Source organism: Struthio camelus, chromosome 17 (assembly GCF_040807025.1).
Source record: "Struthio camelus isolate bStrCam1 chromosome 17, bStrCam1.hap1, whole genome shotgun sequence".
Lineage (NCBI taxonomy): Eukaryota > Metazoa > Chordata > Aves > Struthioniformes > Struthionidae > Struthio > Struthio camelus.
The window spans coordinates 11,534,094-11,556,243 of NC_090958.1; the positions used below are offsets into that span (position 1 = coordinate 11,534,094).

A 22,150-nucleotide genomic window follows, 5' to 3' on the forward strand; every position below is an offset into this window, starting at 1 on the left:
GAAGTACTTACTATTTATCTTTTTTTTTTTTTTGTAAGAAATTGAATGTTTACATGGTTAAAGATCGCTTGGAATGAAATTGAGTCAAAGCTTTTTCTTGAATCAGAATTTGTATTTTTACTTAAGAAGTATCATCACTGTTGGAAACAACACAATCTAAAGCTGCTGTTTTTGATAGCTAGTGTCACAGGCCTAACCAGAAAGGAAGGGGTATTAGTGAGTCCCTGCTCTGTACTAACAGTATTTTTGTTCAGCCTGTGTTAAATGCACATAAGAAGTATGTTCAATAACTTGAATTTTAAAATGATAATTCCTTTTAATAGTGCTGTTGTCTATTCTGCAGTGTGCATCATGATCTCTTAAATTAATACAGGGTGCTGAACATCTTGTACGTAAGTATTAAATCCTGAGTGATGAACAACTCTTGTGCAATTACAGGATTCTCAAACAGGTGCATTTTCTCACCTGCTGTGTACCATGAGAAGCTGCAATATATGGTGCTGGGCCTGGTACTAAGTACTGCTCATTAATGGCACTCCTGCTTATGACCTAGGTGTCTTCAGTAGATGCTTATTCTGTTAAAATTTTGCATTAAATACAGCTGCCTTTTCCTCTTACTGCACAGGCCTGTGGGTAAAACAGTTGGGAACATATCTGAGATAAGATCTTTTGAGTCTAGGGAAGAGAATTGGGAGACAGAAGCACCGAGTTCAGAAGTACTCTAGTTCCAACCTCTCAACAACAGAATGCGACGAGGTAATATTCCTGTTATTTTCAAGCTGCTTGCTCATTCTTCAGTCATCACTGAATTAGACATCACTCTTCCACACATGCACTATGAGGCTGGAGTAATCTTTTTACAGCGACTACAGGATCAAAAAGCCTGAACAGAACTTCCAAGAGATCATTGTGAAATATGAGTTATTTGATTAAAAGTCTCCACTGAGACTTACCGACAGCCTGAGAGGAAAATGATCCCTGAGATCATTGAATTCCTGAAAGGAACGGAGCACCTAAACTTTCTTAGCAGTTCCTGTCAAGATTGATGGTCCCTGTCTAGCATGTATTCTGGCTTTAATAGGTGAGAGTGTGTCTGGACTGAAGTCATCTCAACTTGTACATCACGGGAAATGATCTAAGAAAGCCTTTACTGTATTGTCAGTGACAGTACAGTAAGAGAGTAGTCTCTGACTGAAACCAATTTCAACTATGGAAAACATAGCATTTTTATTAAGAGTATGAATGGGGACCCTGTTACTTCATAGTGAACATCTAGCAAGGGAAAGATTTCCTGAAGGCTTAAGATTGTCAAAACATTGCAAATGTCTTTTGAATAAGCCCACACAGATTTAGCAATCTAGTAGAGCTGAAGGAAGTTAGTACTGACAATTATAGGTCCCTGTAACAAGACTACTTGCTTTGGGAAATAGATGCTGCTTTAAGACAGCCTACAATGTCCTCTTCTCTATTGAATTGCTTAGTTCTTGATAAATAGCAGCTATTCACTAGTATTTGCTTAAAGTATAATCTATTATACTCAAACTGGAATAGACTATGTTGCATTAAAATTCAGCTCAGCTTTCTCAAGGAGTTATATCTGAATATATTTGTGGAATATCTTAATTCAAACTGTGTTTCAATTGTTAGAGTGTTACAGCCACCATATATATTATTTCATGTACCTAAGTTTCCCTTAAGGATGGAAGGAAAAAAAAAAAATCAGGATTTGGCCTCATAATACGTAATAAAATTTAATTCTAATTAGTATTACAATAAAATAACTTGGAAAGCTTACAACTGCTGTGTTAGAGAGAGATTTATTACCATGATGTTAGAGAAACAATGTTACTGAAGCAGTTAACAAGCAAAACTAGCTTTCCGGAAAGCATCTCACAGGAGTTAACTTAATTCACTGTCTTTGAATGCAGTATCTATATCTACCACAGTTGCCTGGCTTGCATCATTGTGAGATGGATTGGTACTATCCAAGCATTCTGAGTCACATCCTGCTACTGTGACTTGAGTAGCATCAAGTATTGCTTCAGCAGAGCTTCCATTTGCATATTCAGCCCGTTCAAAGAATATCAGTAATTCACAGTGCCTGGTTTGAGGGAAGAGATCCACAGCCATTGCTTTAACTGGACGGAAAGAGGCTCCTTTGACTCGATTGGATGGTGCCCGGCAAAGACTTGACAGGAAAGGGAAAGTAGAGGAGTGGGAAAGAAAAAGTATAGTATATTAATGTTTTCATGTACTGTTCATCACTACTCATCTTCCAAGAAAGTTTTTTGATTCCCAAGCTTTATTCCATGATACGATTATTTACCATCCCTATTGTTTCCCACCATTACTATTTGGTTTTGGACAATATAGTTCTAGGCTTGCTGTGTAGCAGCAGTCAACTGTATATGGTGAAAGGTAAAACTCAAATTTGGCTTTTTTTTTTAAAAAAAAAAAAAAAAAAAAAAGCACCAACCCTAGTTCTCTGTGCCCCCACCGGAGCACATTCTTCTTCTTAGGCATTTACTTAGCTGATTTAATACAAGAAATACTCACTCCACAAAGTTATTCATTGCAGCTCTGGGATTGCAGGATACATAGATGAGCTTCTTCAGATGTTCGGCTCTTCTAATTGCAAGAATTACCTTAGAATCTAGATGACCAAAACCGAGAGAGACGTTTGCTAGTTCTGCATGCATCAGTGGATTTGCAGAAAAATTCCCAAGTTAAATTTCCACATGAATGAACAAACTGCTGTGATATCCACCTGCTTCAAGTGATACTTGGAAGTCTCCTACTCAATTTATTCCATTGATGTTTTCTTAAGCGTTACAGAACTAAGTAACAATTAAGAGAATGGACTTAACACTTCAAGAAAGTAAACTTACGCAGTCCTGCTCGTGGCGGATCTACAATAGTAACTAGGTTCTGGGGAGCTAACACATTAATTAACGAAGGAACAACATCTTCAGCCTTCCCACAATAAAATTCAATGTTATTCAGTTCTAAAAAAAAAAAAAAAAACAGAATACTTCTAGTCAAAGCATTTTTCAGACAGTACACACAAGTTCGATATTAATGTCTAATGCTTTAGAAGTTACACATTGTCTAGTCCACTGTAAAAAACAGTGTAATTTAAACAATCACTGGTGCTCAGATCACTTAAACTGCAGTAACCTGAGCATTTTCCAGTATCTATACACAAAAAATGGCTACCGTTAATGTTTTGTTTTTAAGGGTAACTGTTGCTTGGTTTGACATTTACATCGAAATGTTCTAGTTACTGAGGTGGGAGGGGGATATATACACACACATGTATATACACACATATATCATGTAAGCTGTTAGTCAACAGGAAAATAGATCACAGAGATTGACTGACTCTCTGTTTTCAAGAGAGATGAAATGGTTAAAATGAACAAGATTACTACCAACAATTGGTGATTCCAAGCATCTTGGACAATATAAAGAGGACCTAGGTATACAACTACTACAGTTCTTAACAAAGATAGATCTTGGCATTTTAGGTTAACCAACCATTAATCTGGGCATTCACTCTGGCATCCTGCACAGCTTCTTGGCAGAGTTCAATTCCAATAACTTTCTTTACTTTCTATAGGATCAAGGGAAAGAGATCAGTTGATGGTACATAAATGTAAATTCAGCTGTCATTCATAGCATTCAGCAATTCACTACTGCTACATTAACTCTGACTAGTACCTGGTCAGAGAAGGACTGCCTTGCAGCCAGAAAAAAGGCTGAGAAGGAAGCTGTGCAAATAATAGCCAATTTTTAGACTGAAAGTGGGGGATGAACACCATTTATCCCAACCTGTACATGACAGACTCCAGTTATGTCGAGGGATTTCTTTTTTTGGGCCAGACTTCCTCAAGTGCTCTAATAAGCTCTGTTCTATACGCAATGCAAGTATAGGAAATGTCGGTTATTCAGATTTTAAGCTGAAACGGTCCTAACTAATAAGCAGATTATAGATAGCCACAATTTACTGGAATCTATCTGACTTGTCTCTTTTGACTCAGTTAGTTCCAAGATAATTTAGGCTCCTCAACACAAGGGTAAGCTTTTGTAATGATTTGGCTAAACAACCGCAAGCAGTTTCATTAGAAATTAATTAAGGTGAAGATATGATGTGTTTCATTTCAAGTACGTCAAGTGTTTTCTTTACTACAAGCACAAAGAAAGATGTGAAATTTGACTGTTACAAGTAGATTTATGTCCAAAAAGAGAAGTTACTCACCTTTGCCAAAGAAATCCCAATAGTTCCTGTACCACAGCAAATGTCAAGTACAGTACTCTCTTGGTTCAGCTGGGCCCATTCCCTAATGGCAGTATATAAAACTTCTGCAGCCTGTGTATTTACCTGTAAAATTATGTCAAGCGTGTCTACTTCTTCATAAACAGTAAATGCGTTTTAATGCATTTATCTTATGAACGCATGTTTTCCTTTTCCTTGTTTTTAAGAAACAAGTCAATTTCACATGTAAAATTTTAATAATGTACAACTGACCAAGACCAGCATGTACTAAGAAGTCACCATCCCATTGTTAAAGAAGTCTCACTCAATTTTCTCTGAGTAGTGGTGTTTTGGTATCTATGTTCTAGTAACAACATGACTTTTTTCACAGTACCTAAAAAGTAAGTTTGTAAACTGGAGAGGACAACAAACAAAATAATCAAGCAAAACGCTAAGCAATGAAGTCAAGTTTGGACATTAAAAATACTTCCTCCCCTTGAACACGAATGTAAATACTGAAGAGTCGACAACAGAAGGATGTAACCATGACAACGCATTCAGCAAGCTTTATTTTCACCTTATTTGTAAAACTGTGTTGAAGTCCTGTAATCACACCTTATCCTTAAGAAAGGAGTGTATAATAAGGAAGTTTTCCAAACCCATGCCTGGGGGATCGAGTATATTCTCTGTCTCAAAGGGTAAGCAAAGCACACCACCTGTGGAACCAACTAGTAGCCTAAAATCTAAGACAATGAATAGAAAATACAGTTTATCTTCAATAAATATAAGATGCCAGGTGATAACTTATTTCTTTCCTTACTTCAGCACTTAGTTTTAGTTTCAACAGAAGTGGCTATTTGCTGAAGCTTCAAAGTGCTGGAAGGGAAGAATCAAGTTTTAGGAAAGCAAAAAAAAAAAAAAAAAAAGTACTATGAAGATTCTTGAAACTGGCTACTACATGTTCTGTATACATAAAGGCTGCCCTTCAACAGGAGGCGAAAGATATTAAAATACTGAACTAGTAAGAAAAAAAAAAAGTTATCTTCAACATGACCCCATTAAGTTTCCACTTGTTCACTGAGTATTCACAGGAGAACATAATACTTGCAAAGGCATTTCATCCTACCAAATATGTAGATGTGTAGATCTCTCAGTATATAATATAATATTTTGTTACCAACACATTAGTCAAGCTTGCTTTCTTTTCCTTAAATGCAATAATACAAATGCAAAAATACAGTTAAATTAACAACTTAGGATCATCCTTACTTGAAAAAATGCATGAGGAGAAATTCTAAATTTCAGGCCAAGAAGTTCTTCGTATATGTACTTATCACCAGCCACATGCTCCAAAGGCAAGTCTTCTAGATTGGGAGATTTTCTGGGGAAGGGTGGGGGGGGGGGGCGGGGGCAGGGCAAGAAGAAAAAAAAAAGTAGCCAAGCCTGTTTGTTAGTACATTTTTTACCATAGCTCCAGTCATAAAATAGTGCAAACTATGTTCAGCAAAACCCAGAACACTTACACTTTATGTACAGTATGCTGAAATAAAAGTTTACTTAGAGGGTAACCCTGTAAGAGGTTTCCTCCAAAGGAAAAAGGGTACACCTTATAGTCTTCCAAAAAGCTAATTTAAAATGTCTCATGCTTAGTACACGCAAGCCTTTTAATAAGAATAATCAGAACATGCATGCATCCACTTTCAACTCATGAAAAGAGGTGGGAATCACAGTAACAATGCAAGAGCTGAACTAAAGCTCCTAATGGTCAGATACCTGGCAGTTTTAGAGTACTATAGTCTGATAGTCTTTGTATGAATTGTATGCTTTATAGCAATTACACCAGAGTCTGATTTATCTCACAAATTGTAATACTACATACTAAGCAGTAATTTACAGTTGGCCAACATTTATTGTATTAAGAGACTATCTCCGTGACCAATTTTTCTTACAGAGTACAATTCTGGGTTCCATTGAGGAAAACAAAAAGGGCCTACGTTATCTCTAGAAGAAGAATGGGCTTTGTACTCTACGAAGGAGAGATGAGATGAAAAACCACATAAAATGATTAAGAAAGGAGATGGAAGCTACTTGCCAATAATAATAAATACCCTTCCACTACAGTAAATGCTCCTACAGCTTGATAGTCGTAGCTGGGTTCACCCACCAAAACTCAGCCTTTACCCAGTGAGCAATTAAAACTACAGGAGAAAAGGAATTTTCAGAGGTCTTTTATGGCAAAGGTAAGTAACGGTTCAACAGATGTGTAACAGTTCTGCTATCTTCTGTAACACATACAGAAAAAATAAGGCTCTAGAAGTATTACCTACTGTTCTGTTGCAAACAAAGAAATTCAGCCACCACAAAAATCCCCCAAAATAAACCCAAAACCTTGCTTACCTTTGGCCTTCTTCCACAAAGTACAGAGAAGTAACACCACTGTCCTTTCCCGTCCCTTCTATAAAGTACTTGGCCAGAGAAATTTTGAGGTCAGCTAGCTCTTCTTTACTTAATTTCTGAGAGTTTCATGCAAAATGAGGGAGAATAATAACCTTAGTTTTTTAAAAAAAAATAAGAGACTTCATTTAGTATATACCTTCTATAGGTATATTAATCTTGTTTATTTGCCTGTATCAGATTTTTCTAAATAGAAAAGTACTGATGCAACATAACACCAAGTAATGGTTCTATTTCTCTTTCACATGCAATATTCATAAAACCAAATGTATGTAATTTTAAAGCTGTATAGCTGGGCTGCACATTATCATCTTAAATACCTGAGGATTAAAATAAACAATTGCCATAATGTGGCCATTCCTGCTGGTACGGACTGTGAGCTGTTTCCAGTGACCTTCGTAGGTTTCTGGGCTGTAAACTGAGTAAGGAGTAGACCTGCAATTTCCAAAAGCTCAGTTACCAAACAGAGAACTGTTTTTTTGCATGACATACAATAGTTTATATACACAAAAGTAACTGACCTGCCTGGTGATCAAAAACATTACATACAGGCAGAGTCTTCATTGATTTGTTGTCAAAAAAAAACGATTTCCAAATCTTATTTAAGAAAAGAAAAAAACTTAAGCTGACAAACAGATCCTATCTCCTAATGCAAAATAATCTGCCTTTAATTCTCACAATCCCCTTTAACCAATCCAAAGTTGTCGATAGGATATGGACAGCTTCTTCTCACAATGTTCGGAGAATGACACAACTTTTTTATAAATGCCTTCGCTAGCTTCTGTGGTTTGTACCAAGTTCAAACTTTTAATCTTCAACATTCTTCCCAGGTATCAATATTTAAAGATTTAATTAAATTCTAAAGAAACTTCTCCTTTTCTCAAAAGCATTGTTACTCAGAAGTTTGCTACATTTGTTCTTGTGCCCTCTTATAGGATGATTATTCTCTAAATCAGCCAAGTAAACAATTGACCTTTGTTATTCATCTTTAAAAACCATCTTTCTGTGAGTAATGCTTTCTTTACAGTTACTGGATGAAGAAGCTTTCAAATACTACATGCTTTCTACTGTAGATTTAGACGTCTAACTGTTTGCAATGAAGCCTTGAGAGGTAGGTATCTGCCTCTCCGTCTCAGAACAGCTGAGCAGAAGGAAGTGAAAAATACCCAGTGATCTAGGCGCAAAATATAACTATCGAAGAATTGCTAAAGAATGAGACTAGTGTACATTAGGTCTTAAAGCTCAGAAGAAAAACTAAGTTTCTTATAATATTTCATTTTATGAATTTTTTGGGTATTTAAGAAATCAAAACCATTACAGATAACTCATTTTACTTTATCAGAGGCTTACCTTATGTAGTCTTGAAAAGCTTTTACTACTTTTTTGGCAATAGCGGGAATGTGAATAGTGTCAAATGGCTCCACTACAGCACACGTACCACCCTTATATTTGCCAAGACGACAACCCACAGTTTTGTCTTCTTGATTTACACCAATCCCAATCAAGAACTCACACTTGTTGCGATATTCAGTCTAGATTTAAAATAAAGTTATGTAAGATATTTGCATAGCACTTCTTTGTACATGCCAAGTTTCTCCTGAAACAACCCTCATATGCTCAAATGTACTTGCACATGGCCACAGAACATTTCACCTCATATGGAAAATACTCATAGACTTGGAAGGATGAGGAAATAACAGCAGTAATGAAAAGGTTTTAGTAGATCCTCTTATTTTAAAAGTAAAATATTACATTCTTTGAAGAATGGTTTGTATTAGCCTACAAAGCAAGCTTCCAGGGAGAGCATACTCATTCTAACGTTAGCATATCCAGTTAATTATAACTATTCCTTTGCTTCTAGTAAATATTTCCACTAAGTGCCATATGAAAGGCAACCACGTCTAAAATTCGTCCTTCCTTACAAGTTGCATACAAATATTCAGCTGGTCCACTGCCTCTTAAGATCAAATAATTCAGTTAACCCTGAGTGCATTAACTCCGTTTCATACTTACATCTGGGATTTGATTACCTGTAATGGTGATGCTTTCACTCCCTCTACTGGGCAACACATTTTATTATACTTCTGCTTCTGCACGAACAACCAAGGTAATAATGCCCTGTTGTTATTTCCTATTTCCCTGCCCAAATCAGAAACAAAAGTTTGAATGTATACACTTAGAAAAACATGGTCAGGTTAACAGTTGCACAGGACAATATGTATATATATTTTGCCTAGGCCAAAAAAAAAAGCTATTTGATTATGAGATGACTATTTTTCCAGAAGAATTTTTAAATGGGCAAAAAACCTCCATAATTACAAGAACTGTAAACCTTACACAATAAGAGAGTTAATGTAATTATAAAAGCACATACTAGATTTCTAAATGCACCCATGCAACAATAAGATACCAATTTTAATCTATGTAAGTGAATAAGGATAGGAGCAATACTTTGATCTGCAGAGACCAGGCTGAACTTAAGAATTGAGGATATTAATCTAAGAGGAAATCCTAATTGTATCTTGCCATCTCTGCAGATTACTGGCAAATTCGACACTGGCAAATTCTTTCTGACACAAACATCTGTCTGCATAGAAACAATTGATTGTAAAACAACATCCATTAACTTAGCGTGAAGCTGACCAAGGAATAATAATAACAATAGCAAGTTTTGTCAGCTGGAGCAGGCTACAGTCCTAGCATCACCGATAACTTTCAATTACTTTACTTTTTTGTCAGGGGATTTGTTCTTTGATACGCTTCTAACTTACTTTATTTTAGCGACAGAGATTTGCTCAAATTTAGCTATATCCCAACATAACTTCAAGTCTTGTAAAAATTACAGTAGCTTTACAAACAGGCATTACTTTGTCAGCTTCTGCAGCACTTGTTCGCATTCTTGCTTCTTTTTTGCCAGCTGTTCTTCATAGGGCACATTCCACAGCGGAGTCACCACGTCCGCTATCTGTTTACTAAGAGGCTCCTCTGCACTCGGTTTTGACAGCGCTAGCTGCTTTGCCTCTCTCATCTCAGTCTCCTCTTCTTCCTTCTTCCGTTTTTTCGCGATCGGGTCAGCCTTAGGCTTCGCAAGCCTAACGCTCAGGTGCCTGCTCTTCCACAGGGCTCCGTGCAGCACTTTCATGGCTTTGTCCCTTTCCTCCTCGCTCTTAAACGTCACGAACGCGAACGTCTGTTTTCCGAAAAGTTTTATCTTATGCGGATTGAGCCCGTATTTGGCAAGAAATTTTTTCACGTCGTTAAACCCGATGTATTTCGGGAGGTTCTGTATTTCTACTTTATAGATCTCAGAGGTGAACAAGTCTCCTTTGATGTATCTGTACACATCGGGCCGAGCCGAGGGACTCGCTGCCTCGCTCCCCTCGCCTCCATCTTGCTTAGTTTCCGACTCGGCCGCGTCTTCGGTTTCAGCCAAAGGCGCCGCGGCTGTTTCGGGGCCGCGGGGACCGCCCTCCTCCTCCATGCTGCCCGCCAGCCCTGCGGACGCGGGCAGACGGCGGCGTTAGCGCGGCGCCGCGGCCCCTCGCCTCAGCGCGGACACCAGGTCAACCCCGGCGCGCATCGCCCTTCCCGCCGCCAGGCACCGCCCCTCCCCCCCCTCTGGAGCCTCGGGGCCCCGGGGGCGGGGCTGTGACGTCACCGGCCGCCCGTTTCAAAAGGAAAAAGGGATTTTTTTTTCCACAGTTGCCCTCTATCTCGACCGTCCCTCGTATACGGGGCTAAGTAAACTCTTTAAAAAAAAGGATAATAAAGACACTAAAATAATCCTCCCTTCCCTCTACCACGCACGCGGGCGCCATCTTGGGTAAGGACGCGGGCTGGCCGCCGCCATGCCGCAAAGGCCGATGGGAAACGCCTGGGGAACGGGGCAAAATCCCTTCCCCGAGGGGGAGGGAGGGGGCAGCGGGGCGAGAAGCGCCCCAGAGGGCGGGCGCCGCCTCCCGGCGCCGGGCCGGCAGCGCAGGGCGGGGGCGGGCGGGGCGCGCGCGCGCGGCACCACGGCGGCGGCGAGGCGGCAAAGGGGCCGAGGAGGGAAAGGGGGCGTTTCCCATCGGGCCTTGCGGCGGCGGCGGCGCGGGCTGCGGGAATGAGGTAGGAGCGGGAGGGGGCGGGGGAGCGCGCGCGGCAGGAAACTCGGCGGCAGCGGCGAGCGAGCGAGCGGGCGGGCGGAGGGGAGAGGGAGAGAGAGAGAGAGAGACGGCAGCGAGGGAGCCAGCCCGGCAGCGGCGCCATCGCCCGGCCCCATGGCGGAGACCAAGGTGAGGGGAGCGGGAAGGCCTGGCCGGGGGGGAGGGGGCGCGGGGGAGTAACGGAAACGCGGCGGAGGAGGGGGCGGCCTAGGGGGGCTGCGGGCTCAGGCGGGCGGGGGGGGGGCGAGGTCAAGCACGGCCCGGGGCTGCGGAGGACGAGCTGCGGGCCCGGCCCCGGGCGCGGGGAGCGCGAGCGCCGTCTCACCCCTGCGCGGGGCCCGGCGCGCCTCTGCCGGGCCTGTCCGCTCGCCGGGGCGCAGGGCGGCGGGCCGAGGCCGCCCGCTCCCTCTGCGCCGCTCGGGGCCGGGCCCGGCGGAGCCTCTTGCCGGCGCCAGCGATGTAGTTTCCGTTTCGGGAGCTTCGGAGTAATTCCTGCCGCCGCTGGCCTGACTCCTTCTTTCTTCTCCTCCTCCCTGTGTGCCGCCCCTCCCCCAGCCCGGCGGGCTAAGCCCTCCCGGGAGCCGCGGCCCGGCTGCAGGAGCCCGTCCCACGTGCTTCACATCGCCTCTCAGCCCAGCGGCGTCATCTCCTTTCTCTCTCTCTCCAGTGTCTTTTTGCGTAAATTATGCGCCTCTTACAGCTTCTGCCGTGAATTGGAGCAGAGTAAAGGATGTATGGTGTATGTATGGGATTTATTTCGTACTACTGGAGAAAGCAACATATAAAAGTTCAGCCTGTGGTGTTCTCCAGTTTCTTGAAAAATGATGTAATTTAATGTCTTCCTTCCTCCCCCCTTCCCTTTTTTTTTTAAACCTACTGGAACATTGGGGATGTAAAACTAGTGATGGTTGTACCATGTCGTTGATGTAATCAAAAGTTATTTTGCAGCATCTCTCAGCTAGTCTTTTTTCCCCTTATTTCTCTAGCAACCAAAACAAAGCCTTTTTTTTCCTACTTTACGCATAACGTGTGTACCTGTCTGTAAAGTATGTTCTAAATGGAGCCCGTAAGAGTGGATTCCTTCATCTATAATGTGAAAATAAGATAAGATTAAGCATATTTGGTGTATAGACTGTTATTTTAATAACCCAGAGGAAGGGGGAAAAAAATCAAATAAATCCTTTCTCTTGACTGAGAAAATTGTTTGTGGTTTCATTAAACTTGGGGATGAATCTTCCTTCTAGGCTTCACCACTGAAAGCTTCTTAACAGTGCATTTATGTGAAGTGTTAGAGGTGTATCACATGTACTTAACATATTAAAATTTTTTCTTAAGCTTAATGAATGCTGTGGCAAATTCAAACCGTGAATTCTTTGTTTTAGCTAGAATTAGAGTTATCTAAACTATGTAATCTTAAAGCAAAATGCTCAAATGGCTCCATCAATGTTGCAGGTGTGCTTCAAAAATACCTCTGATTGTGGATGATTGTAATATGTAGGACTAGATTAACTAAATTCTCTTGCCCTTCTGCATGTAACATGTTCCTTAAGCTGGGGTGGGTGGTTACTTTGGGTTTTTTTTGTTTTGTTTTTTTCAGTAACGATACCTCATTAGCCACTAAGAACTAGTGGTACTTTGCAGAATGTGTTTTACACTGCTAATGACAATGATTTAATAAATGATTTTTTTATAACCAATGGCTGTTTCTCCAAGGCTAAGCCTCTACACAATTAATAGGAGCGGTAAGACTGTAAAACATCTAGCACTGCAAGACCACTGTTTTTTTTTTTAAGGGTAACTTTCTTTCTAGTTGAAAGAGAAGTAATTTATTTTGAACTATGCTGATTTTCCTTTGTTGCTGTGGGGTGTTTCAGTTTCTAAATTCTAATTGCTGAATAGTCCTGAACACTTTAAGTATAAATGCAAGTGCTTCAGATTTTTTTGATACATAGTCTGTAAAAAAATACATTTTTTTATTATTATTTTTTTCAGGAAACACATGAGGAGCATGACACTTCAACTGAAAATGCAGATGATTCTAACCATGATCCTCAGTTTGAACCCATAGTTTCCCTTCCTGAGCAAGAAATAAAGACTCTGGAAGAGGATGAGGAAGAACTTTTTAAGATGTAAGTAGAATGTTTCTCTATGTTATCTAAATATTTATAAAGCTTAAACTTTTGGATGTTTAATGAAAAGCTAGATAATTTATTAGAAATTGCTGTATATGAAGTGGTAATCTAAGTTGTTTGATATTAAACTGAGGTGGTAGAAATTGAATGGGGGGTGACTAGTAGTAGTAATCTGGTTTCAAATCCTTTAGCTTAGCCTAAAGGAAAGTGTTAGCTTAGAGTTATAGCTAGAGGCTTGGCCATGTGTTATCACAGTATAAAACAAATATCTTGGAAAAAAGATGTAGTGTTGCTGCCACATAGCCCCAGTTTTAAAAGGTGGTGCATAATGCATTGAAACAATAGAAGCAGTAGGTGAAACATGTTGTTGGGGCAGTTATGGCACTAGCTTTCTATTGTTTTAAACATAGTTTTACTCTTAGATTGCGTTTACTAATTCAATATTGAGAAATGCCAGTTCAGGATAGTTTGCTTAAGACCTTAGACATGTCTAAAGAAGTGTGTGGGATAAAGGGTTAAGAGGTGTTTTGAATTTGATCCATGATGTGCCTTCTTTAAATAGGTCTGAAAAAACACTGCTTTTTCTTAATCTCAGAAGGGTATTCTTCATCTAGATGAGAGGTTTGAGTTCTCCTCAGACTAATTCTGGTAAAAACTAAAGTGAAGATAACTTTTAAACAGTAGCATGGTGATTTCTGACCATTTAGGCCTCTCTGCATGTGATGTGCAGGATGAGATAGAAAGAAGATGCTTGGTTCATTTAAAAAAAAAAAAAAAAGTGAGCAAATAAATGAATCTAAAACAGAACTTAACTATTATATCTGGAAAGGGGTGGCAGAGAGGGAATCCTTTTTGGATGCTGGTTGTTCTGATAGCTAAACTACTGGGAGAATCACCTCCTGAGTGCTAGTTGGACTTGGAAAGAATTTGGTTTGAACTAACGTAGTTCATCTGCAGTGCATCTGTTGGTCTAGCTTACTTCAAACTCTGCTTTCTCCTATTCTAAGACCTGGTGCATTACAAGCCTCTACCTCCTGCCCTTATATAGAGAATTATAACAATCCAGCTTCTTCCTAAACTGTTCTATAGAGATTGTTACCTTCTGGTTAGGGCTGTCTTAGTAAGACCACATTTCTGAAGTTTTAAAAACAACTGTCTCAGTATAAACACTTCCCTGCTACGCATAAAGGACCAATGCAGAATTTATGCTTTTATCTGAGATGCACCTACAAGGAATTAGCATTGCATGAAGGTGAAGTGTGAGAGTTTCTTATTTTGTTCGATGGGATTTTTATTGTCTTTTATTTTGATCCTGTAGCATGAACAGATGCTTCTGTTTCTATAGTAGTGTCCTAAGCACTTCCAGTAGCAGAGCTCCGCAGATGGTCTCTTGGGTCAGCACTGACTGATCTCCTAAACTATTCCTGTTTCTCCTTTGACACCCTGGCTTCATGGAGTGTTAGTGATGTTCTGAAGTAGCTGTGTTGCACTGCAATGCAACACTAAGCTTCCTTTATTCCTGAATAAGCAACAAGAAGAAGACAAGAAGAATAGCAACAACTAGGTGTTTTTGGAGTTGAAAAGAAATGAGTGGTTCTAGAGGGTCTGGTGCCTCTTGTTAAGAGATGATGATCAAATATTGGGCTTGGAATTATACAAAAGTCTTTACTTAGTCTCAATTTGCTCAATTTCTTGAATTCATAAATACTGTTGGTTGGCTGTAACAGTTATATTCCAAATACAGGAAGAAACTCCAGTTATAACAAAAGCTATTAATTGACTACCTTAATTTAAAAGGTTATCTGCACCAAGTAGCTCTACCATCCCCCAAAAGCTTGTCCAGAACCTATTTAACTTTTGTACAGATATTTTGTAATTTCTAATAGCTTGTTAAGAAACTTGATTATATATCGGTTTCCAAGACTTTATGCCGTAGTGGATCAGGGTCATTAAGGTAAAGGACCTGTTTTCTTTCCTGTGTAGCTTTAAAAAAAAGTGTACTGTCCCAGGTGAGTATGTTATTTCAAATAAAGTTTTTGCATGCAGGCTTACATTTTCAATTCTCTCTTCTTTAAGGCGAGCAAAGCTATTCCGATTTGCATCTGAAAATGATCTTCCAGAATGGAAAGAACGAGGAACTGGTGATGTAAAACTTTTGAAGCACAAGGAGAAAGGAACAATTCGCCTCCTCATGAGGAGGGATAAAACCCTAAAAATCTGTGCAAACCATTATAGTATGTTACAAATTGTTATACTAACTTTTTTAGAAGCGAAAATAATAACCTTGAAAAATGATGCATTGTAGATTACCAGACCAGTAGCTTTTTAGCAGCAGTTAAGAGAATTGCTGTGTCTTTAAACAGGAATCAAACTTATATTAGACCATAATTGTAGTCATCTCTTGCTCTATGTGCAAGTAGGCTATAATAATTAAAAACGTGAGTGCTTATTTTTATTAATGGAAAGAAACCATAGTTGATTTTTGGTGAAATCCTACAACGTTGAGTCTGAAAGCTGGCTTTTTCCTTTCAACTCTTAAGTGTTTTTTAAGACATATGTTTAAATTTAGCTGGGATAGACAGACACAGCGTGATTGCTACTGATGTTTATTTTTTTCAATAAATTGTAGTAAATGTAGGCCTTAATACTGTTAGCATAAGAAATCGATGTCTACAGGCGTCTCTTCCCAAGAGAAATAAGCAAACAATTGTATCATAATTTAGTACTTTGAGTCAAATTGCTGAATTAGTAGAAGCAATTACCTAAACATCAGAAAGCAGATACTGATGCCAAACTAATCTGTAGCTGCCTTTCTCTGCTTGTGAAATAAACGGAAATGAATGTGGTATATTCAGCTAGTTCATTGAAAAAGAATGTGTTTTGAGAGCTGATGGAGCTGGGGGGGGGGTCCTTTGGTCCTCTTTGAATAAAAATAAACATAAAATGGCAAGACATGGAAATTTGAAAATCAATGTGACCAGCAGTGACTGGCCTAACTCAGTAACACTTTGTTTTGAGAGTATATAGCATTCTGTGGAGTTAAGCTACATTTAGATAGCTTTTGAAAACATTTTGCTCAATGTGGCTTTATACCAATCTGAAGTCAAAAGCAATAATCCTCGGTTGGACAAATTTCTTGGTGAAGTGAAACTATTTAGAGGACTTGGATCAAGTGAAAGAAATGACAAATATAAAAGTAGTATAGTCACTGACTGATAAACCTTTTGTTTTGGAAAATAGTGACATGTATAGAAAACTGGTCAAAATGGATAACTTTATAGCATCCATGTCAATGCTACCTGGACTTTTTTCCTAGAAAAGCTGCTTGTAGTATAGGGTTTTTTTTTGGTAACTGAATTTATGCTTATTCACAGACAAATGTAGGGACTCTTTATTTTGCAAAACATTACATAAAATGAAATACAATCTCTAAATGGAAGAAAGCGAGCAGATTGTCTAAAATTTCCCCTGATTTGAAAAAAAAGGATCCAGGGTCTGCAGAAGACCCTGTGTATTTACAATGTAAAAAGGCTGAGAGTAATGAGAGAAGCAGCATTCCAACTTTTCCAATCAGTCAAGTTAAATAATTACAATATCTCTGGGGGGAAAAGCTCCCTTTCTGTGGGCTTATCACTAGAAAGGAACAAAGTAATTGAAAATGTTGTGCACATCTTATTGCGCTGCAGAATGTTACAGTATCTTGTAGTAGAGCTTTAAATTGTTGTGGAGAGATATTAACCTAATTAGATGACCAGTTGTAGGTATAATTTTTTTTTAAATAGTTTCTTGTAGTATACAATATTACCAGTATGCAAAAGAAAGCTATTTTTCTGCCTGGGTGCCTTTTTTACCTGAAGCATTTGACTGTTTCTCAGAGTTGTATTTAGCGGCTGCTGCTCTCTTAATATACCAGCCCTCTCTTTTAAAACGCAGTTGAATCATACTTGCAGTTTCTTAACTGAGTAATAGTGAATCTAGCATTCTTTTATACAGAAATGGTCTTGCATCATGTTATTTGAGGATGTAAATAAAAGTATATTTGGGCACCATTGTTTTTCTATTTATCCAAAAGTAGTGCTGTTTAATGTTTTTTACGTAAGCGTTACAAAGTCAGCTGTCAGTAAGGCTTAGGGAGGCTGGTGTGGAAAACATTTACTATTATGGTCTGTACATCTTTCAATGTTTTCTTTTCAGTCACGCCCTTAATGGAGCTGAAGCCTAATGCTGGGAGTGACCGGGCATGGGTCTGGAACACACATGCTGACTTTGCAGATGAAAGCCCTAAGCCTGAACTTCTGGCAATCAGATTTTTAAATGCAGAAAGTGAGTGGTTTGGCACTGAGCTTATATTAATTATGTACTGTATGTTACACTAAATGGCTAAACATTACTGTAAACCACTGTTGTAGATACGCCGCATCTTATCACTACATAGAGAATTGGCTAAATAGTGCTTTATCTGAGAGAAGTCAGTTAATTGAGTTACATACGTAGACAAATAAAAGCAAGGAAACACTGTTTTTTTGGTCCATCTCCATTAGCAGACCATCTGATTGTAATGAGGTATATAATATCTTATTTCTGTTCTGATTTTCTGTTTTTGGTTTTGATTAAATGGAAAACCTACTCAGTGGAATGTACTATTCGAATCCAGCTCCCATACCAGTTGGGAGGTATTTTTTTGGAGTGAATACTTTGACTACCAGAAGGGAAAGTAGGTCCTTAATTGCATGTAGATCAGCTAGTAGAGGTGAATGAAGCTGCAGCTTCCCCATCACTTCATACTTAGGAATGAGTCAAAGGTTGCTTGTTTTGTTTCTTTTTTTTGTTTTGTTTTCCCTCTGTTCTTGAAAAAGATGCAAAATGAGAAAGGACAAGAAATGAGAAACAACAAACAATGTTTGTTGTTTTTCCTGCTTTACTGCAATAAATGACTAGTGGGTTAGCTGCCTCTTAATTCTACCTGTGGGCTTGAGGAAATAATGATGGCTGTATATTTTAAAAAACCTCCTTCAGTTTTTGTCTCTTCTGGTGTTAACTCTCTAAAGAAGTTAAGAACTATTGGAGAGTTAAGGCCTTGAATAGCTAGTGAAGTGGTGCAATCAGCTCGACTTTTTTCCCCCCCTTTCTTTATCTTCCTACTAAACGTCTCTGTATAGGCTGGCCTTTTAATGGTATTAGTGTCCGGACCTCATCTAAAATATCCAGATGTAACATATGAACAGGAAGGCAAGATGGTAACTACTGTGAGAGGAATACTACCATGTGTTCACACACCCGCTGGATGGATTTCCCTGTATCCAGGATGGATTCTAGTATATCTTGCTTTCTAACTTTTCCTCAAGTCTTAGCTATGTTATTGTTTAGCCCAGTACATCTTTCTGGTCCACTAGCTTAGTGCTTGCTACTTTCTTAATCAGATATGAAATAAAAGGTTTTTGGTAATTATTAGCCTGTCTTTGAAAAGTCTTTCCTTCTTTCCAGTACAGGTTGTTTAGCTTATTGAGGGATTTCCTCTTCTCTATTAATGGAGTAGTTCTGTTTTTCTCTTTACCCTCTGCAGTACCACCTAAGGAGATAATAGGTGAACAGGCATAAGTATGCCCTTTGTGAGTCTTTTTTAAAGATACTCGAAGAGAAATCAATGTAAAATAAGTAAATACTTCCTAAACTATTTTCATAGTGGCTTCTGAATTTTCTGTGGGGCCACAGTGACCTCAGGTGGTCAAAGTAGACATACCAGATTACTATCCGTATAGTTGTGGTGTTAAAGTCCTTTGCGCCTGATGAGCTTTTATCTCTTGCTCTTTAGATTATTTGTATTGCATGTTATTATTATTATATTGTATTGATTATATTTTGCAACTTAGGATGAACTGCTTGGAGGGACTTTTAATTCAAGCAGTGGCTTAGACCAAAACACAATGAAGACTAAGCTTTCTTGGCTGTTGTAGTCAGGTATAACTTGAGTCTTGGTCTTTGGTATTGAATCTGAATGTTGTGCTAATGAGAGGTTTTTATCTTCAATATTTGATGCTGAGACCTTAAGATATGGTACAGATTTGCAGGTCCTTCAGAGATGTGTGTAAAGTATTTTGTGGCTTCTTGTATAAATTTAAATTGGATTACTTTATAAATGCCCACAAGCTTTGTTTTCAAAAAAACTTTGACTCTTGAAAGTATTCAATGTTGCAAGGAGATAAAGCTGATGAAGAAATATTCTATCTTTACTGAAACAGATGCACAGAAATTCAAGGCAAAATTTGAAGAATGCAGGAATGAGGTAGACAAGAGAGCAAAGAAAGGTAAGTTTTAAAATATGGAGGTGTGGTACCACGCGCCGCTTGTTGTTAGTGTTTGGGCGGTGATAGCTCCACGAAGTATCACTGCCTTTCAGCAGACTCACTCTGTGCCGAACTGCAGTCCTTCAGTTCAGGTGCTTTTTCTGTCTGCGAAAGCAATAGTTCATGGGTGTGAAAAACACTTCTTTCATGTAGAAGTTTGTTACAATTGCTCTTGGGACATTGCTTTTTGGGGGAAGGCTTTGCTGAAGCATTTGTGATGTGCGGTACATAAATGTAAATGCTGTGAAGACAGCAACCACCCTGGTATTTCTTCCTTTCTGTTTCCTTTCCCCTCCCAAAGTTCTACAAATATATAATCATGCAAGTAGGACACTTAACTTCTAGAGCTGTTAACGTGTTCCAAGTTGTAGCATTTCTTAACAAGTCTTTTTTTAATGGCTTAGTGCATCAACTTGTGTAACTTTTCCATGGCAGTGTGTCTTACTTTGTAAAATAAACATCTCCATCCTCCTAAAGTACACATTACTAGCAATCTGCAGTCAGAACTATTCAAGATATTTAGGTGGGAATTGTTCAGTGTTAAGAACTTCCTTCCTAACTGTTGTAGTTCCAAACTGGGGAACTTGACTTTTGGGAAGTCTGTTTTTTGGTTGAAGATAGGCATGAAGCTAGAAAACAGCTGGAAACAGCATGCAGTCTGTTTTTAGTAGCAGTGAGGCTTGACTGAGAATTTCCTATTTCTCAGTCACTATGATTAGGCTCTCATTTAGTAATTAAAATGTGCAAGTGGTATTTCTTGGATTTTGTTATCAGAGATTATTACTGAAGGAAAAGAAACAGCACAAATTACTCCAGTGTTCAGTGGAGATATTTCCCCTTTTGTTCTTATTCTAAATACCAGCTGTTGTCTTCCTACCCCTTTACCCTTTCTGTTAACATGTGTCAAAAGAAAATCCAGTACTGCATGTATGTAACTTTGTCTAATCAATCTCTTAGCAGGCACAGACAAAAATGATAGTGCTGATAAAGTTGCTGAAAAGCTAGAAGAGCTTTCTGTAAAGGAAGAGAGCAAAGAATCTGAGAAGAAAGAGACCAAGGAAAAAACTGAAGAAAAGCAATAAATCATCCTGGGCCTTGTGATTTTTTTTTTCCTTTACTTTTTTTCTTTTTTTCCTCTCTTTTTTTTTATTTTTCAAGGGACTTTACAAGAAACTGAATTCAACATTCAGGTTGTTTTTTCTAAGCTTTTGTCCTTTTGAAGATGTCTTCAGAAAATGCATTCCCTGGTCATGAAAATGTACTGTGCTAACTTTCTTTTCCATAGTGGAAACACTTATTTATAGTCATCCAAAAGAGTGAATAAAACAAACTTGAAAACAGCATCAGAGGACAGAACTGAGTTTTCTGTATACTTCAAAGGCTTGTGAATGCAGTTGTTTCATTGGGTGTTGAGATGCATATCTTTATACATGTGGATTAACTAGGTTAACAGACTTTACTAACAGGGAAGATTAAGATTACATACATGTTTCTTATATGGCTTCTAAAAGTGTAATATAATAGACTTCACTTTTTTTTTTTTTTTTCTCTCTTGCCTCCCTGGTGTGTTCCTGAGCATGAAGCGTGCCTATGATTCTTGAAATGTAGCAGACTTCTGGAATCAGGAGGTAGAGCGTTCCTGGCACACTATTAATGATGTCCCATTGGGCAGTATAAGTAAAGGTGGGGGAGGGAACATATTACATAGAGACTTAAGTAGTTTTTTTCCTCTTATGAAACAAAATCTACCATGCCCTGCTTCTGAAATTAGTTAATACAAGCAAAAGTGCTTGGGTCTAGCACAAAGGTGTAGCTGTGATCCCAGATGTTTCATGTTGTGCTACTTGCTGACGTAAGGAGGTACCAGCCTTTTATATAAAAGAGTATACAAAGGAATCTAATTGTTTAAGTAGCTTGCCATGATATGCCCTGTGTCAGCATATCATAACAGTTGTACTCTAAAATTTGTAAGCTTTTTTCAGGGCTTTGGAGCTTGCATTACTTCTATAAATTGGAGGGTTTATGAACTTTTCAAATGCATAATGGGAGGTTATCCCCCCTGGAAGGAGAAGGTCTGACATTCACTTAAAAACAATTATGCTGTACATACTTGAGGGGAGCTCAACGGGCGAATCGATCAAATTTCTTCCCCTCAGGTGCTTACTGTTTCTCCAGTTTCAAGTTACTGCTACAGAGTGGGAGAAAAAAATTATACTGAGCAACAAAATCCACATGGTTTTTAAAAAAAAAATCTGATAAATTAACCACTGTTCATCACTAATACAAAGTTAGCAAGAGAATCCTGTATAACTTTTTCCAAAATTACAAAAACTGGATGAAACTTAACTTTAAGACTGATGATGTTAATATTGGATAGCAAGACCTTTTCTCATCTTCACCAAGAAGCTTTCCAAACTGGTTAGGCGCTATAATCCATCTGAGAAAAATACATTTCAAAGCTATCTTGTATTTCTACTTAGCGCTGCCTTTTGATGCTATAATAGTGAATTAGTCTTAAATCTGGAGCTATAACTAAGGTAATCACTTTATTCAAACAGAGCAATTCCTTTGGTGGTGTTCATGTTCCTCTTCAAGTACAGCAGGTATCAGATGTCTGTTAATTAAAAAAGATGAATGAAAGCTAAAATAGAACGCTCTTTAGTGTTTCTGGTTTGGAAATAACAAGTAAAAGCTATTCTTAAATACTTAATATTTGAATGTAAAAGCCAAAACTTTATATGTGAGTCACTGTAAATTATCTGATCTGATAATGTCAGTGTGTCTAAATTGATAGAAATGACACTTAATTTCAAAATA

At 38.7% G+C, this 22,150-nt stretch overlaps 2 protein-coding genes and 1 non-coding gene across 4 annotated transcripts; 2 read left to right on the top strand and 1 right to left on the bottom strand.

The window, feature by feature from the left end:
• Positions 1-1,735: 1,735 nt before the first annotated feature.
• TRMT2A (tRNA methyltransferase 2 homolog A) lies at positions 1,736-10,335 on the bottom strand. Of its 2 annotated transcripts, XM_068911561.1 has the most exons (11): positions 9,577-10,335; positions 8,740-8,848; positions 8,060-8,241; positions 7,030-7,144; positions 6,653-6,768; positions 5,525-5,636; positions 4,259-4,381; positions 3,538-3,613; positions 2,889-3,005; positions 2,557-2,653; positions 1,736-2,188 (listed from the first exon to the last, which is right to left on the bottom strand). In XM_068911561.1, the coding sequence occupies exons 1-11, from the start codon at positions 10,188-10,190 to the stop codon at positions 1,900-1,902; spliced, it is 1,950 nt and encodes a 649-aa protein (XP_068767662.1). In that variant the 5' UTR covers positions 10,191-10,335; the 3' UTR covers positions 1,736-1,899. The 2 variants fall into 2 exon arrangements, with proteins under 2 accessions (XP_068767662.1, XP_068767663.1); XM_068911562.1 differs by lacking the exon at positions 2,889-3,005 and having other exon boundaries at positions 9,577-10,326.
• Positions 10,336-10,755: 420 nt separating this feature from the next.
• Positions 10,756-20,676, top strand: RANBP1 (RAN binding protein 1). The gene is made up of 6 exons (XM_068911563.1): positions 10,756-10,986; positions 12,850-12,986; positions 15,066-15,223; positions 17,184-17,312; positions 19,229-19,294; positions 20,291-20,676. The coding sequence occupies exons 1-6, from the start codon at positions 10,972-10,974 to the stop codon at positions 20,413-20,415; spliced, it is 630 nt and encodes a 209-aa protein (XP_068767664.1). The 5' UTR covers positions 10,756-10,971; the 3' UTR covers positions 20,416-20,676.
• On the top strand, positions 19,386-19,518 carry LOC138061452 (small nucleolar RNA SNORA77). The gene has a single exon (XR_011135223.1). It is a non-coding gene; the product is annotated as a small nucleolar RNA SNORA77 (small nucleolar RNA).
• Positions 20,677-22,150: the final 1,474 nt, after the last annotated feature.

Excerpts from the sequence above, each read along its gene's own strand:
- TRMT2A (XM_068911561.1), bottom strand. The coding sequence starts at position 10,190 with ATGGAGGAGGAGGGCGGTCCCCGCGGCCCCGAAACAGCCGCGGCGCCT. Across the intron at positions 7,145-8,059 it reads GCTTTTCAAGACTACATAAG|GTCTACTCCTTACTCAGTTT; the intron begins GTAAGCCTCTGA and ends TGGAAATTGCAG. Across the intron at positions 2,189-2,556 it reads GCAATGAATAACTTTGTGGA|TCTTTGCCGGGCACCATCCA; the intron begins GTGAGTATTTCT and ends TTTCCTGTCAAG.
- RANBP1 (XM_068911563.1), top strand. Across the intron at positions 17,313-19,228 it reads CAGATTTTTAAATGCAGAAA|ATGCACAGAAATTCAAGGCA; the intron begins GTGAGTGGTTTG and ends TTACTGAAACAG. Across the intron at positions 19,295-20,290 it reads AGACAAGAGAGCAAAGAAAG|CAGGCACAGACAAAAATGAT; the intron begins GTAAGTTTTAAA and ends TCAATCTCTTAG.